The sequence below is a fragment of the Haliotis cracherodii genome, unplaced genomic scaffold, assembly GCF_022045235.1.
Source record: "Haliotis cracherodii isolate W230 unplaced genomic scaffold, xgHalCrac1.p SCAF_2, whole genome shotgun sequence".
Taxonomy (NCBI): domain Eukaryota; kingdom Metazoa; phylum Mollusca; class Gastropoda; order Lepetellida; family Haliotidae; genus Haliotis; species Haliotis cracherodii.
This window is the reverse complement of record NW_027266275.1, coordinates 59,348,595-59,363,407: the sequence shown is the minus strand read 5'-3', so window position 1 is coordinate 59,363,407 and position 14,813 is coordinate 59,348,595. Positions and strand designations below refer to the sequence as shown.

The window sequence follows — 14,813 nt, the reverse complement described above, 5'->3', positions numbered from 1 at the left end:
AGGTCCTTAAGATATAGAACAGGTCAGTTACTGATAGCAGAGCACTACACTAACAGATAGACCAGGCCTGGTACTGATAGCAGAGCAGGACACTAACAGATAGAACAGGCATGTGACTGATAGCAGAGCACTACAGTAACAGATAGGACAGGCCTGGTACTGATAACAGAGCAGGACACTAACAGATAGACCAGGCCTGGTACTGATAGCAGAGCAGGACAATAACAGATAGAACAGGCATGTTACTGATAGCAGAGCAAGACAGTAACAGATAGGACAGGCCTGGTACTGATAGCAGAGCAGGACAATAACAGATAGACCAGGCCTGGTACTGATAGCAGAGCAGGACAATAACAGATAGGACAGGCATGTTACTGATAGCAGAACACTACAGTAACAGATAGGACAGGCATGTTACTGATAGCAGAGCAAGACAGTAACAGATAGACCAGGCCTGGTACAGATAGCAGAGCAGGACAATAACAGATAGAACAGGCATGTTACTGATAGCAGAGCAAGACAGTAATGGATAGGACAAGTCAGTTACTGATAGCAGAGCACGACAGTAATATGTTGAACAGGTCAGTTACTGATAGCAGAGCACGACAGTAACAGATAGGACATGCATGTTACTGACAGCAGAGCACGACACTAACATGTAGAACAGGTCAGTTACTTACAGCAGAGCACGACAGTAACAGATAGAACAGGTCAGTTACTGATAGCAGGGCACGACAGTAATATGTTGAACAGGTCAGTTACTTACAGCAGAGCATGACAGTAACAGATAGAACAGGCCTGTTACTGACATCAGATCACGATAGTAACATATAGAACAGGCCTGTTACTTACAGCAGAGCACGACAGTAACAGGTAGAACTGGTCAGTTACTTACAGCAGAGCACGACGGTAGGATATATAACATGCCTGTTACTGACAGGTCAGTTACTGATAGCAGAGTACGGCAGAGTACGACAGTAACATGCTGAAGAGGTCAGTTACTGATAGCAGAGCACGACAGTAACAGGTAGAACTGGTCAGTTACTGACAGCAGAGCACGATAGTAACATATAGAACTGGTCAGTAACTTACAGCAGAGCACGATAGTAACATATAAAACAGGCCTGTTACTTACAGCAGAGCACGACAGTAACAGGTAGAACTGGTCAGTTACTGACAGCAGAGCACGACGGTAGGATATATAACATGCCTGTTACTGACAGGTCAGTTACTGATAGCAGAGTACGGCAGAGTACGACAGTAACATGTTGAAGAGGTCAGTTACTGATAGCAGAGCACGACAGTAACAGATAGGACAGGTCAGTTACTGACAGCAGAGCACGACAGCATGACTGCTTGCGTTCCTAGCACTATATATTTCCCTGCACTACAGCTTACGTGCAGACCTTAACATTCAACTCTCTGCTTTTCCTTTCTCCTTTTATCCGCCCTCAGTCATTCGTAAACCCACTCCGTCCCACCCTCAACACTTACACAAAGCGGCGTTAAACACAAATCGGCCCATGAAGATCCGGGGTAGAATAGGTCTTCAGCAACCCATGCTTGACGTAAAAGGCGACTATGCTTGTCGTAAGAGGCAACTAACGGGATCGGGTGGTCAGACTCATTGACTTGGTTCATCGAGTGATCGGTTGATCGTGGATCGATACTCATGTTGTCAATCACTGGATTGTCTGGTCAAGACTCGATTACCTATAGACCGCCATCATATGGCTGGAATATTGCTGAATGAGGCGTTAAACAACAAACAAAAAATTAAACCCAGCTCACTCACGTGACCAGAAACATTGATTATCACTCAAGGGATTTGTAGTCGACTGTTCCGTTACATCCAGTTGTTGGCGTACAACATACCGTATATATCCTAACTGAAGCATTTTGACCAATATAATAAGGCATTTAATACCAACTGAATAATGCTGCCATTCAAGATTTTGTTGTTGACGCTTTGTATTCAGAGATTTGTTTTTCTTGCAAATTTTGGAAATGGCGGGTGCTACCGGTAGGGCAGGACAAGCTAACCCTTTTCGCGAGCACCTGTTGTAGTCACTGCTTTTCAGGAACCCATTTGTATAATTTTCACCGCTATTTTGCCATTTACGCCCAAAGGAATCTGTTTAAAAGTAGAATCTCGGGCGTTGACAGATTTTTTTTCATAGTTATAAACATTGCAACACCAACATTTAATCCATTAGTTGTAGCTTTGACAATGGTGGAGGGTTTCAACATAAACACGTACCATGTTACATTATTCAATCTATTTTGTATACAGCTGTCCTTCCCCATCAAGCCTACTGACATGTAACAACCTATTTGGCGCATTGCTCTTGTCATTCTGTTTACACTTTTTCATTTGTATACCGCGAGACTGGCACCTTCCACAATACACATCCTTGTCTATAGCCAGGCAATTACTACTGTCGTGCATGCGCCATTATCTCATCAACAAACAATCTGTCATGGGCACATTTTCTATCAGATCCTGGATAATGTTCATATGTCTCCATTACAGGACAAAAGATTATGATTATCTGAATAGACACTTTTTTACAGAACATGACTCAGGTGCAAGGGTGACTGCCTTCGGTGTGTAATGTCAGCGTGTCCTTGGAACATGACTGATGCAGAATGTATCCTGGAACTCAATCCCATGGCAATCCCGGAAACGAATAGGTCACCGTGCCTATATATGGGCATAGTGGATGCAGATCGGGTAAAAAAAACGTACGTCAGTTTTATGACGGCGGTAAAATATTTATCGAGTCTAAGCCAGTTAGAACCAGTGTTTGACGCAAACAAACAACCAAGTCATAGTCTCTGATCACCCGATTCAATCTAGCTGCCCCTCACAACAAGCAAAAGAGAGGTTTTTTTATTGTATACGGCTTTTTATATAACACTAGAGTGAGTGAGTGAGTAGGGTTTAACGCCGCTTTTAACAGTATTCCACTTATATCACGACGTGTCAGCTTACTGTGAGAAAGCCCGAAGTGATGCAGGTCTCAGACGTTTACCACTTCGGTGAAACCCACGAGCACGGGTATGGTGCTGACAAACCTAGAAACATAAACGAGGCGAACCGGGATTAGAACCCATATATAACACTAGAAATAAGGCAGGTGCATAGTCAGTGCAATGTTTATTTAGGTTGACATACAGCGAACAGATTCACGGCCCGGCTAGTAAATCGGTTATATTCTGTGTCGCGGACTAGGATGTTGTTGTTGTTGTTGTTGTTGTTGTTGTTGTTGTTGTCTGTTCCAGCTACATGACGGCGGTCAGTAAATAATCTAGTCCAGACATTCGAGTGATTGGCATCATGAGCATCGATCTTCGCCACTGGGATACGATGACACGCATCACCCAATTCAGGGAGCCTGACCACCCTATCCTGTAAGTCGCCTCTTACGACAAACATTCTAACCACAAGAGAACCTGCCCTTGTACATTTTGAAAATCAACACAATATACCAAAACATATCCTTCGTTGATGCTACAATGCCCAAGTCTTGAGACTGATACTTAAGTTCACCATTTAAAGAAACATATGAGTCTTGGTATGATGAACAAACCAGTTTTGATCAGGTTGAACTCGGATCCAGTCTAAGCAATGCCGAGGGGGGATACTCTGCTCCACAAGTTGCTGCATCGTGGCCCACTTGACCACCCGTGCCCCTACAATAATATATCTGTGTTTCGGAGTACTCAGTATTAATTTTCCCTTCTGGTGTCGGAGTGTGAGGAAAATGAACCCTACCCTACTGCAGTGCATGCTTGCTTGCTTGCTTTGTTTTTTAACGCCGCACTTAGCAATATTCGAGCTACATATAACGGCGGTCTGTAAATAATCGAGTCTGGACCAGATATTGACATCATGAGCATCAATCCACACAATTGGGATACGATGACATGAATCAACCAAGTCAGCCTGACCACCCGATCCCGTTAGTCGCCTTTTACAAGGATAGTCGTCACCTTTTACGGCAAGCATGGGTTGCTGAAGACCTATTCTACCCCGGCAGTGCATGCGGACTCGTGAAGATCTGGGGTAGAATAGGTCTTCAGCAACCCATGCTTGCCGCAAAAGGCGACTATACTTGTCTTAAGAGACGACTAACGGGATCGGGTGGTCAGGCTCGCTGACTTGGCTGATGCATGTCATCGTATCCAAATTGCGTGGATCGATGCTCATGATGTCAATCACTGGATTTACAGACCGTCGTCATATAGCTAGAATATTGCTGACTACGGCGTTTGACAACAAACAATCAATCAGCAGTGCATGCGACGATGAGCATTTTACACCGTGCATCTGTGAACCAAAAATGGTTAAATTATGTTTCTGGGAACACATGAACATTCAAAAGCGCTACCCGTAGCGTCATGTGTTTGAAGTGTCAATACTGACATAAAGCCTCCTAGCGAGACATCGTAGAAGAAAGTTCCCTTTGCCATTTGCAAGACAATATCGATTTCATTTTGTGTGTTCCAAAAGCTTGATCTATAAGCACCTGCTGGCTTCACACTCTGGAAGAAGAATGTAGGCAAAGAAAGAAATTAGGCCGGTTGCATTGAAGCAATGCGAACACGTAAGGAGCACAATCTTTGTGAAGAGTTCATATTTCTCTGAGGAGGCTAAATGCAAATATATCGGCTACGGAAATTCAGGCCCTACTTAAATGCACATCGTGACCTTTGGTTTAAAGACGCCAAAAGACGTCACAGGTGCAACGTTCTATTTCCTTGCTTTCGAAATCTGTTATTTGTTATATATAATCTTGTCTCTGACTAAGGAGTGGTGACGTCGGTACAAACACATTCCTTCTTTTGGAGCAGTGAATGCACGGAATGCCACTGTCTTATAGCAACAGTGTGTGTGTAAGAATAAAAGTATAGATCCGACATGCATTTGGCAGATGAGCTTCAGAATACAGGCTATACAACTATAGCATGATGGTAATACACTGTATATTAAATATTATACACAACGTTTCATTTAATCTTTTTATATGAGATTAAAACGGTTAATACTCTATAATGGAGTTTTAACAACTAGGTTATTTCTTTTTAATTGAAGTGAAAAACTTGAATACACCAAGACCAGCGATCAATATTATCACATTTTGCGAAAAACACGCACCACTTTACAATTTCCTGTGTATAGGATTGCCAAAGCATGAATACAATTCAGTAATTAACTGGAGGGGCGTTTGTGGTTATCAATTCGTGCAAGCAGTGGCTCGAAATTAGATTCTTGTTTCATTTCCCCATATCGGAATCTCCTGCCACAGTGACCATGACTCTATTGATTTTATAAACGTAAATCCTTATTAGAATTTAACACTGCCATCAATGTTGTGACTAACTCTGGTTACCGTTAATCCTTGGGCTGTATTACTGCAGCTAGGATACACACTCGTTTGAAAAAATCGATTGATCATTGCAGTTCTAAATTTCAACGGTGATTTCATTCTTGACTGTCATGTCCTTAAATGATCTTTACACAGCATCAACCACACGATTACAATTCATTTGTATTCTGTAATGCTCAGGTATGCAATGAACCACAAAAGATAATTATATTTCTCTTGAAGTACAAGTTGTCAAGTGTGTGTGTTGATATTTCGCCATTTAAACGCATTCTGTGTTGATGCATGTCGTTTGTATAAATCAAGTTCACACAGTGCATATTGTATAGGACAGGGGAAACGACTCGTTCATGCGTTGACTGGGCAATTTCGTGCAATAGCAGCAGAATCTACGATGTTGTGAATTCCAATCGATACATTTACATCAATTAACCGTATAGTCTCTGCTAAAGCGAGGCCTCGATGCAGTAAGAAATCAATACATACCTTTAAGATCCTCAATCTCTATATATCCATTGCCATTCACATCTAAACTGTGAAACGCTTCGTCAGTGACCTCTAACCTCGAGGGAGACAGAGGAGGTCGAAGTTCATTCATGAACTCACAAAAGTCGATGCCACCACTACTGTCTTTGTCGAAGGCATTGAACAGGATCCTTAGGTACTCTTGAGACATGTGAATTCCGAACTTGTGCAGTCCATCACGTAATTCTTCAAATGTAATCCTCTTGGAATAATCCAGATCCAGGTGTCGAAACACTGCTCCCAGCCTCTTGATCCCACCACAGTTCACCCCAAGGCATTCCTTCCTGATTACTTCCAGGAGATCCTCTGCAACAGTGCTTGTCTCGGCCATGCTATTGTCGTGCTTCTCAGAGCTGGTGGTGATTCAGCGACAGTTCTACCTCCAAATGCCAACAGCCTCGCTGCCTTCCCGTTTGGTCTCACGTGGCTGTCACTCAAAACCAGATCTGGAATATCGTAATTTGTGGATAAGCGAGTCAGTAGTTTGTCAACGACAGTACATATAATAGTGTCACTGGCAGTGCTGCCTCTCGAATAAATGTTGCATGCGTGCCCTGTCTCTTTGACTAGGCTTATAGCTATTAGTTCTATTGGTGCGGTCTAGCGTTCCAAAATATTATCAGTACGTCTTTGAGCATGCAGCTTCCGTATATTCATCAATACACTGATTTCTATCTTGTCATGTAAATGGAAACTGGACTGTTTATATGATGTTCGTCAGTGGTGCGAGAATCGTTGTTGTTAGCTAAAATGTGCTGCTAAAAATACTTTTACTGCTTCAGGTATGCCGACCACTTCTGCAATATAACGGAGGAGTTTGGAACCAAACAATGAATGATGCACAGCCTCGTTGGCAAGTTGGCATTTCCCTGCAGAAAGATCGGTTTCTTCGTAGACAAGTGTTTTGATAAACAGTGACACAAGTATTTGCACAAAGCTGTGTTACCTTTAGCTGTTGATTGCTTTCACAGGCCCAACACGGAACTAACACCACGTACTTCCGACTAACAAACTTGAGTTTGCAGAAAGCGCGGTACCGTCCATAATCCGATGGAAAGTGTGGTGGTAGTATTGGAGGCGGAATATTGACTTTTGTTCAGCTCATTTCCAGATTTATTTTTAAACTGCGAATATATTTACACGTTCAGACGGTTCATGTTTTGCGGAACTTGCTTCTTATTATTATTTTCAGTGTTCAAAACATTGGACAGTTTTCAGCTTTGAGAGGTAAAATCTTGCAAGTCTTTGACACATGTTATTAACTGTAAACTGATCGTTGATCGAAGCTGTTAATTATACAATTCTTATACTTGTACTCTATCATTCAATGTCTGCCTATCCCAGTTTTGGTTGAAATGTATTGACCTAGTTTATTTGTTAATTGGATGCCATTTACATTAACTACACTTCAGCTTTGCATATCAAACCAAGCATGGGCGGATCGTTTCATTTTACATGTTATCACCTCGCCAGTGCATACGAACAAAGAAGAATGCGACAACATCGACAAACACATGTCAGTGGACGACTTTATGCCATTGTTGTTATTCACAAATGCTTGTGACTTGTTTACCATTGTGAAAGCGATCTTGTGTATAGGTTTTGCAACGTTCTCGATCGATTTTCATCGGTCTCATACGTTCTTCTGACAATGCAAACAGTATTGTTTGTGCTTCGCTAATATCAACCTATCAGTGCCTGGGGGAAAATGACTACAAGCATTCCAGGATTATTTTTTTTCAACTTTTTTTTTAAACGTGTAACAATATCGAGCCTTAAGCTGAAACTTGTAACTGTATCGATTCAAAAGCATTTCTTCCAAATCTGTGCAATTCTATTTTCGTCATGCGCCAGTTATGAAACATTGACCGCTAACTGTCTAACCCGTGAAGATCCAGGTCAGCATCGGTCTTCAGCAACCCAGTCTTAAGTGGCGACTATGCTTGTCATAAGAGGCGACGGGATCGGTTGGTTGATGCATGTCATCGTATCCAAATAAATGTATACTCATGAAGTCAATCACTGGATTGTCGATTACTTACAGACCCCCGTCATATAGATGGAATATTGGTCAGTCGTTAAACAACAAGAAAGGGGTTTTCATACACAATATCAATGTGTGGAATCGAACCCAGCCAGGTGACCACGAGACGACTCCACCGCCCCGGAGCATCAAAAGTGGGGTGTGTCATGTTATGAAGTGTAACAGATTACTGTTCTTAAATTGGTTTTGACTTGCCTTTGTACGTATGCTCATACACACATGATAACATGTATGATATCGTCAGAATCGTACAATGGAAATTGTTTTATCACTTTCATTTAAACAAACTCACGAATGAATACTCTGGTATGTATATTCACCCAGAAAAACTTTTTTGTTAAATAAATCATTTATCTTGTGATTGAGTTCCTACTGCCAATGGTATAACAACGTTACGTGATAGTTCTGTGCTCGAAAGTTTGTGAATACAATCTGAGACAATGATCGGGCTTGGTGGGAGAGTATCGCCGACTGTTTCACAGGAAAACATATTACCCAGCCTTGTGGCGTGTCTGACCGCGGAATGTCCTGGGTTCGATTCCCGGCAAGGACTGGTCGGCACGGAGTCAGTATACTGTGTCTGAGTGTAGTAGCCATGTTAAACTGCGGCGTGGTATCTCAGTGAGCTAGCACTATAAATCGGCATCAGTACGGAGGAGTACAAGCAGCTACACACACTTAACTGACGAAACCCAGTTTTGCTTTCCATTTTCGTCATACAATACCATCATTTCATAACACATCCTTGGGTTACTATCATTTGGCATCCTTTATAGCCTTAACCTCTAGCCTTCATCGTGGGTGGCACAGTCGTCGAAGGCGTTGCGATTCGCTGTGCAGTGTTGCGTCTCTTGGACACGCCAGAGACCTATGATTGTAGGTTCGAATCTCGGTTCGCCCTGATTATGTTTCTAGGTTTGTCAGGACCATACCCGTGCTCGTGGGTTTCACCCAAGTGGTAAACGTCTGAGACCTGTATCACTTCGGGCTCACTTTGTATCACATTGACCTGAACCGCCGCGATATAACTGGAATACTGTTAAAGCGGCGTAACACCAAATCACACACACACACACACACACACACACACACACACACACACACACACACACACACACACACGTGCATACACGTCGCTATATAAGTGCAATACGATGCGATGCCGCACATTATTTCAGCGTGCAACATTGCAACATCCTGAATTTCAGAATATTTTTGTAATGGGACATCAGGGAACTGGTAGACGCAGGTGATGTCGAACTGCACAATTGGTTTAAACCTGCCACAATGACAACTTGTCGAGTATCGTGTCAGACAGTACGACCTCAGCGCCACTCACATTTAGATTTGTGTCAGTTCTCTGTGACAGAACAATATTGGTGTCCACTGTTTATATCTTTCATGTCTTCACCTTTTAACGACAGCTGTGAGCTATGCATATCGGTATACACAAGTTCATCTACATTATGTATTCTACAGAAGCCTCTATTTTGAGCATTATTCCACATGTAATTAGGTTTGGTGAGGTTTGTTTGGGGGAAATTATGTCATGAAGAGAAACTAGATAACGTCACCGAGGTTAATTGTTTAATTACCATGAAAGGGAATTAAGTTTTTAGTAATGAACATTGAATACCCATATTAGGGAAGCTATTAAGTAAAAGCGAGGGTCGTTATAGCTTTTCTGAAGAAGAAGAAGAAGAATAAGAAATGTTATTTGGCTACATACATAACTAAATGTATTTTTATCTAATGTCAATCTGAGAGCGGTTATATGGAGGATATTTGCCCTTTCCTGTTACGTGTCGATTCCTAAATCAAATCTGTAAAACTTAATGTGAAACCAACAAATGGTATACAATCAACACATGTTTTACAAAAATTCACTAGGTTTACACATCAATACAAATTACTGCACAGTAATTACAATGGCAGCACACAGCAGAGTGGTAGTACAATATTCAGTGGCAATACATAATATGATGGCTGTGTTAAGTATCAAATACAAAACATACATCGGTGATAGCATAAGTCAGTGATAAAATAAATATTCACCCAACAGCGATAGTGGCCAAGCTTCCGAGATGGGCGAGGCAGGGAATCAGAGATGATGAGCGATCCTCACGTGAAAGCTTGTTCCCATGTGATAAAAGTGCATGAGAGATGAAATGTGTGAGATGTCCCACTATATATACAGCCTAACAAGCTACTGGAAATGTCTATACCGTGCCCTCACCACATGGAACATTACAGAAATGTCGGTAACTTAATATCACCGTCCGGGGTATTCCGGACCGGAAGTTTACACAACACTAGCATCTAAGTGTTGTAACTTCAAGATGACTGTCCAAACACAATGCAATCAGCGCCTACCGAATCTCAACAGAAACAATGTAACACAGCCACAATCACTGTCAAACAATAACATACACTGCCTTACAACACCTGTCAAATGGCATACTTATATCGAGAAAAAACTAAGATATAGTTTAAACCTGGGAGAAGCTATATCGTCTTGTCGAGAGATCTTTTTCAAATGTGATGACTGTATAATTACATGGTTTGAGTTAAACCATGTCACTACCTTCCTTGACAACTGGGACAATCAGGTAGAAGGGGAAATTTGACAACTATTTATTTGAAGTATAAAATAATAGTATAACATGGCAATGATTTCTTTAGATTAGACGCTAATTGTACCAATCCAAAATTAACTACAATGATATGACTGTATGAAGTAATCAAACATAAATACGGATTTCGCCGAACCCATAAATGTACACGGTATTTAGCAATGTACAGATAATCACACACCAAGTGTCGTTTGATTGCAAAAATATCAACACGAGTGGATAAAAGTTGAAAAAACGTCGAGGCTTGTAATGGAGTTTAATCGTTTATCGACGAGTATGGAGTAATGGTTATTTTTCATATAACCTGAAAACTCCTTGGTTCAGATAGCCAAAGGATTGAAAGATAGATTCCTTCTAAAACCCTTCACTGTATAATGTTTACAGTTTTCGGGAGAAACAGCGTAGAAACCGATGCTAACATCTGCGTGCAAAGAACTGAAAAATAACTCATCAGTACTTGAATAAAAAGCTGTAGCATTTCCTCTAGAATGACACTGTTCCTTTACAAAGATGAATGGTTTCAAGCATAACTGAAACTCAACATAAACTGTCTGGCAAAAGAAAGTATACACTTGAAAACTGATTGATCACAATATTACAAACGTTTTCAAAACGTTACTAGGCTGAAAACAGTCACTGAAACACTGCAAACTTCTAAAACTATTATACCTGTATCCAAATGCATCGATTAACTTTACATGTTTGTTTTATTTTTAGCCACCATCAAACATGGGTGTATACTTTTTAGCCCGGCAGTCTCTTAACATATCTGCATCAGGATAACGTTGTGTGAATGGTTGTATACCTGTTGGAACATGTCACAGAAAAACATTCCCGCTCTGGTTTTTGAACCCCGCATGGTAAATATGTAATGGTTATGTGTTTCCATTGTTTAATCTATCGTCACCGCTATTATCATAGAAATTCTCTCATGTTCATACTGAGTAGAGACATTGTTTCCACGGTGATGAAATAACATTGTCAGCAAAAAAGAACCAGCGTAAAATTGATGTTGACATGGTTGACATCGATAGATATGCATTTTCATGGTCTCTTCATGTAAATACTGGTATCACAGTATGAATAACGATTCTTTCTTTTTAGTTATGTCGAACACGCAATGTGGCAGGATCCTTAGTGCCAGTAGAAACATGTTGGTTTGATGGATCTTTGTTTGCTTTTCGTTTTACGCTACATGAATCTTACAACTCTATCACCGTGGCCTGAAAGTACTCGAGTCTGGGCCAACCCATCTTCCCAAGTGTCCACTGGCCCAAAAGTCTAGTTTTCACCCTTGCGATTTCAAGCCAAGTTTTCTTGGCTCGATCGCGGCGCCACCCCATGTAGAGCAAGAGTGACGAAACGCGATATCTAATCAGATCGCTGTTCTTATTGCGAATGGTTTCACAAGTACGACTACCACAGCAGACGATCTGGTCGATCAGATAACGAATCGATTCCAGATTTTATCCCTGACAGACAAACAAAATGATAGATTACCATTGCAAAGAAACTTATCGACCCGTGAAGATCCAGGTTAAAATAGCTAAACATGCTTTCCGTAGAAATCGATTAAGCTAACAGAATCGAGTGATCAGGCTCGCTGTCTTGATTGATGCATGTCATCGTATCCCAATTGCGCAGGTCAATGCTCATGATCTCAATCACTGGATTGTCTGGTCCAGACTCGATTATTTACAGTCCGCCGTCATATAGCTGGAATATTGCTGAGTGCGGTGTTAAACAACAAACAAACATAATCTTCCAGTAATAGAGGCTCATTATCAAATAACACTACACATTGCTGTGAAATGAAACGCTCAGCATGAATCTTCTAAAAATAGCACTGCAGCTCAGTCACTGCGTTCATGTTCACGCTCGTTCGAGTTCATATACAATGAAGTTTGCAATCAAATATTAAAAGCGATTAGTACTTGGACGAGTTGATTGAAAATTTGGAAAGACTGTTCTCCGCTTAATTCAACGGATGCAGCTTTTGTCAAATGCCGAGAGTATCCGTTTTTGCATAGAAACATCGGTTTTAAATGACAAGGGTGAAAACGAGACTTTGGAACAGGTTAGTGGGCACTATTACCTAGGAAAGATAGGTCCAAAAAAACAGTGGTTGATATTATGAGCAACGTCCTACTCTGTCTGGGTATACGATGACACACAATGAACTGAACCATAGTCCGTATCGTTTTTGTCGTTGTGACCATAGATATAGTTACATATCTATCTTCAGAGCTTTAGGTCAATTTGTCAAAAATGAAAGCAGATGTCATCTGAAGATTACTGAGACAACAATATATGAAATGCTGGACTTCATCATTGACAACATCTATGATAAGATTCGTGGGTAAGACATTCAGCCGAGACACCAATTGCGCTCCCCTTCTTGCTGATCTGTTTCTTTGTGCATATAAATCAGAATTTCTGCTCGGATTGGCAAAGTCAAAACAAGGTAATTTTGTCAAGAAGTTCAACTTAAGCATATATCGATGATCTGATATAGTTCAATAACCATCGAACAGCAAATTCCCTTCCACTGATTTATCCACCTGAACTATTAATAAAGGAGACCAGTGAGGCTGCTTCATCTGTTTTATATAGATCTATGCAAAAAGATTCAGAGTGACAAATCACTCTCAACAATAGTGTATGACAAGAGTGATGACTTCAACTTTCCAATAGTCACCTTTCCTTTTATGTAATGGAGAAACCTTGACACCGAAGGAATGGTATGATTGTATAACCGGGAAGGCACGCGTCCTCGGCTTTTCTGTGCCTACGCGGTTATACAATCATACTATTCCTGAGGTGGAATGGTTTGTCCTACATATAAACCGCCATCCATTAATCTATGTCATTTTTGGAGCTTATATTTACGCGGTATGCGGGGCGCAAATAAGCGCGGTATAACGAGACACGCTTTAAAACAGTTGTTATCGCGGGCCGCTGAGCGGACTGCACGTGCAAAAGAGGGTTGTACGTGCAGAAAGAACCGCGTGCGTCGTACCACATGGCATTGTATCGTTGACTGTTCACAAGGGAGGATGTCTGACGATGGCGATATTTTCCTTACTCAAAGTAAGTTAATTGATGAAAATTCTGCAGAAAAGGATGAGAATGACTTTTGTTTCCGTTTTGGTGACCCTTTGTCAGGTTTTACAATTGCTCCCCAGGTTTTACAATTGCAATTGTAAAACCTGGGGAGCAATTGTAAAACCTGAGGAGCAATTGTAAAACCTGCGGAGTGGTCTTACTACAAAAGAAAGGTCGTCTGGGAGATGGTTACAACACCATGATAGGTTTATAAATAATGTCAAGCAATATTCCTGCAGCTCCAGACCGGGTGTCAACATTTCAGAGAGCACGTTCTTGCTACCAAGATTTCAAAGAGCGTCATACAACTCTGGCTCAGAAGCAGTTTGATTAAGGTTACAACATTCAAGGCCTGAGTTTTCAAAAGGTTTTATGGTAGACATGAAGAGGTCATTTCCAGATTTGACCCATCAGTGACAGAAAATGATGTCCGATGCAACTCCTATTTTGACTTGTTGCTCGTGTGTTACTGTGTATTAGAAAAAATGATACAAGATCTGTTCCAAGTAACATATGCTATTTACGAAACCACTGGGCTAATAATCTCTCTATCATTGTAGTAATACATCAGAGCTTCATGTTTGTACTGGTACCACAGGTATGTAAAGCAAACACGTATTGACCCAATAACATTGATGTCTTATGCAATTCCCTAGTTTGACTTGTACCATATGTTCCCATGTGTTTGTTTTTTTCAGGTGAATAATTGACTTACCTTTGTATGTGTTTGTGACGGGTGTCACCGATGGGGAAAGATGCACTCATCCTTTCGCGAATATCAGGTGTCATCACAAATTGATAGGGACTCATTAAGAAATGCTTATGTTATTGTCGGAATCTTACAAAGAACTGTAATATTAGCAGATATCTCTTCTGCTTATGGATTTATAGGTTTTACTACTTATATACATGTATACATAATGACAATACAGCTTTTACAGTGTGTAAATTGTGTACACCTATACCAAGCTTAAGGCTCAATCATTACCTACTACATATAGTACTGTATATATATCGTAACCAAAAGGTCCATGTTCGTATCTAGGAAACAGTGCACTAATATGTATGGTATGGTAACGTATTGTAAAAGTCCCGTTACACGCGGAGGAAAGTGGA

At 41.0% G+C, this 14,813-nt stretch overlaps 1 protein-coding gene across 1 annotated transcript in view; it reads right to left on the bottom strand.

Moving 5' to 3' along the window:
* LOC139468302 (calcyphosin-like protein) overlaps positions 1–6,455 on the bottom strand; it is an 82,905-nt gene extending 76,450 nt beyond the window's left edge. The window contains exon 1 of the mRNA XM_071250182.1: positions 5,877–6,455. Coding sequence (XP_071106283.1) covers positions 5,877–6,246 — 370 coding nt within the window. The 5' untranslated portion in view covers positions 6,247–6,455. The remainder of the gene's footprint in view (positions 1–5,876) is intronic.
* Between the last annotated feature and the right edge of the window lie 8,358 nt (positions 6,456–14,813).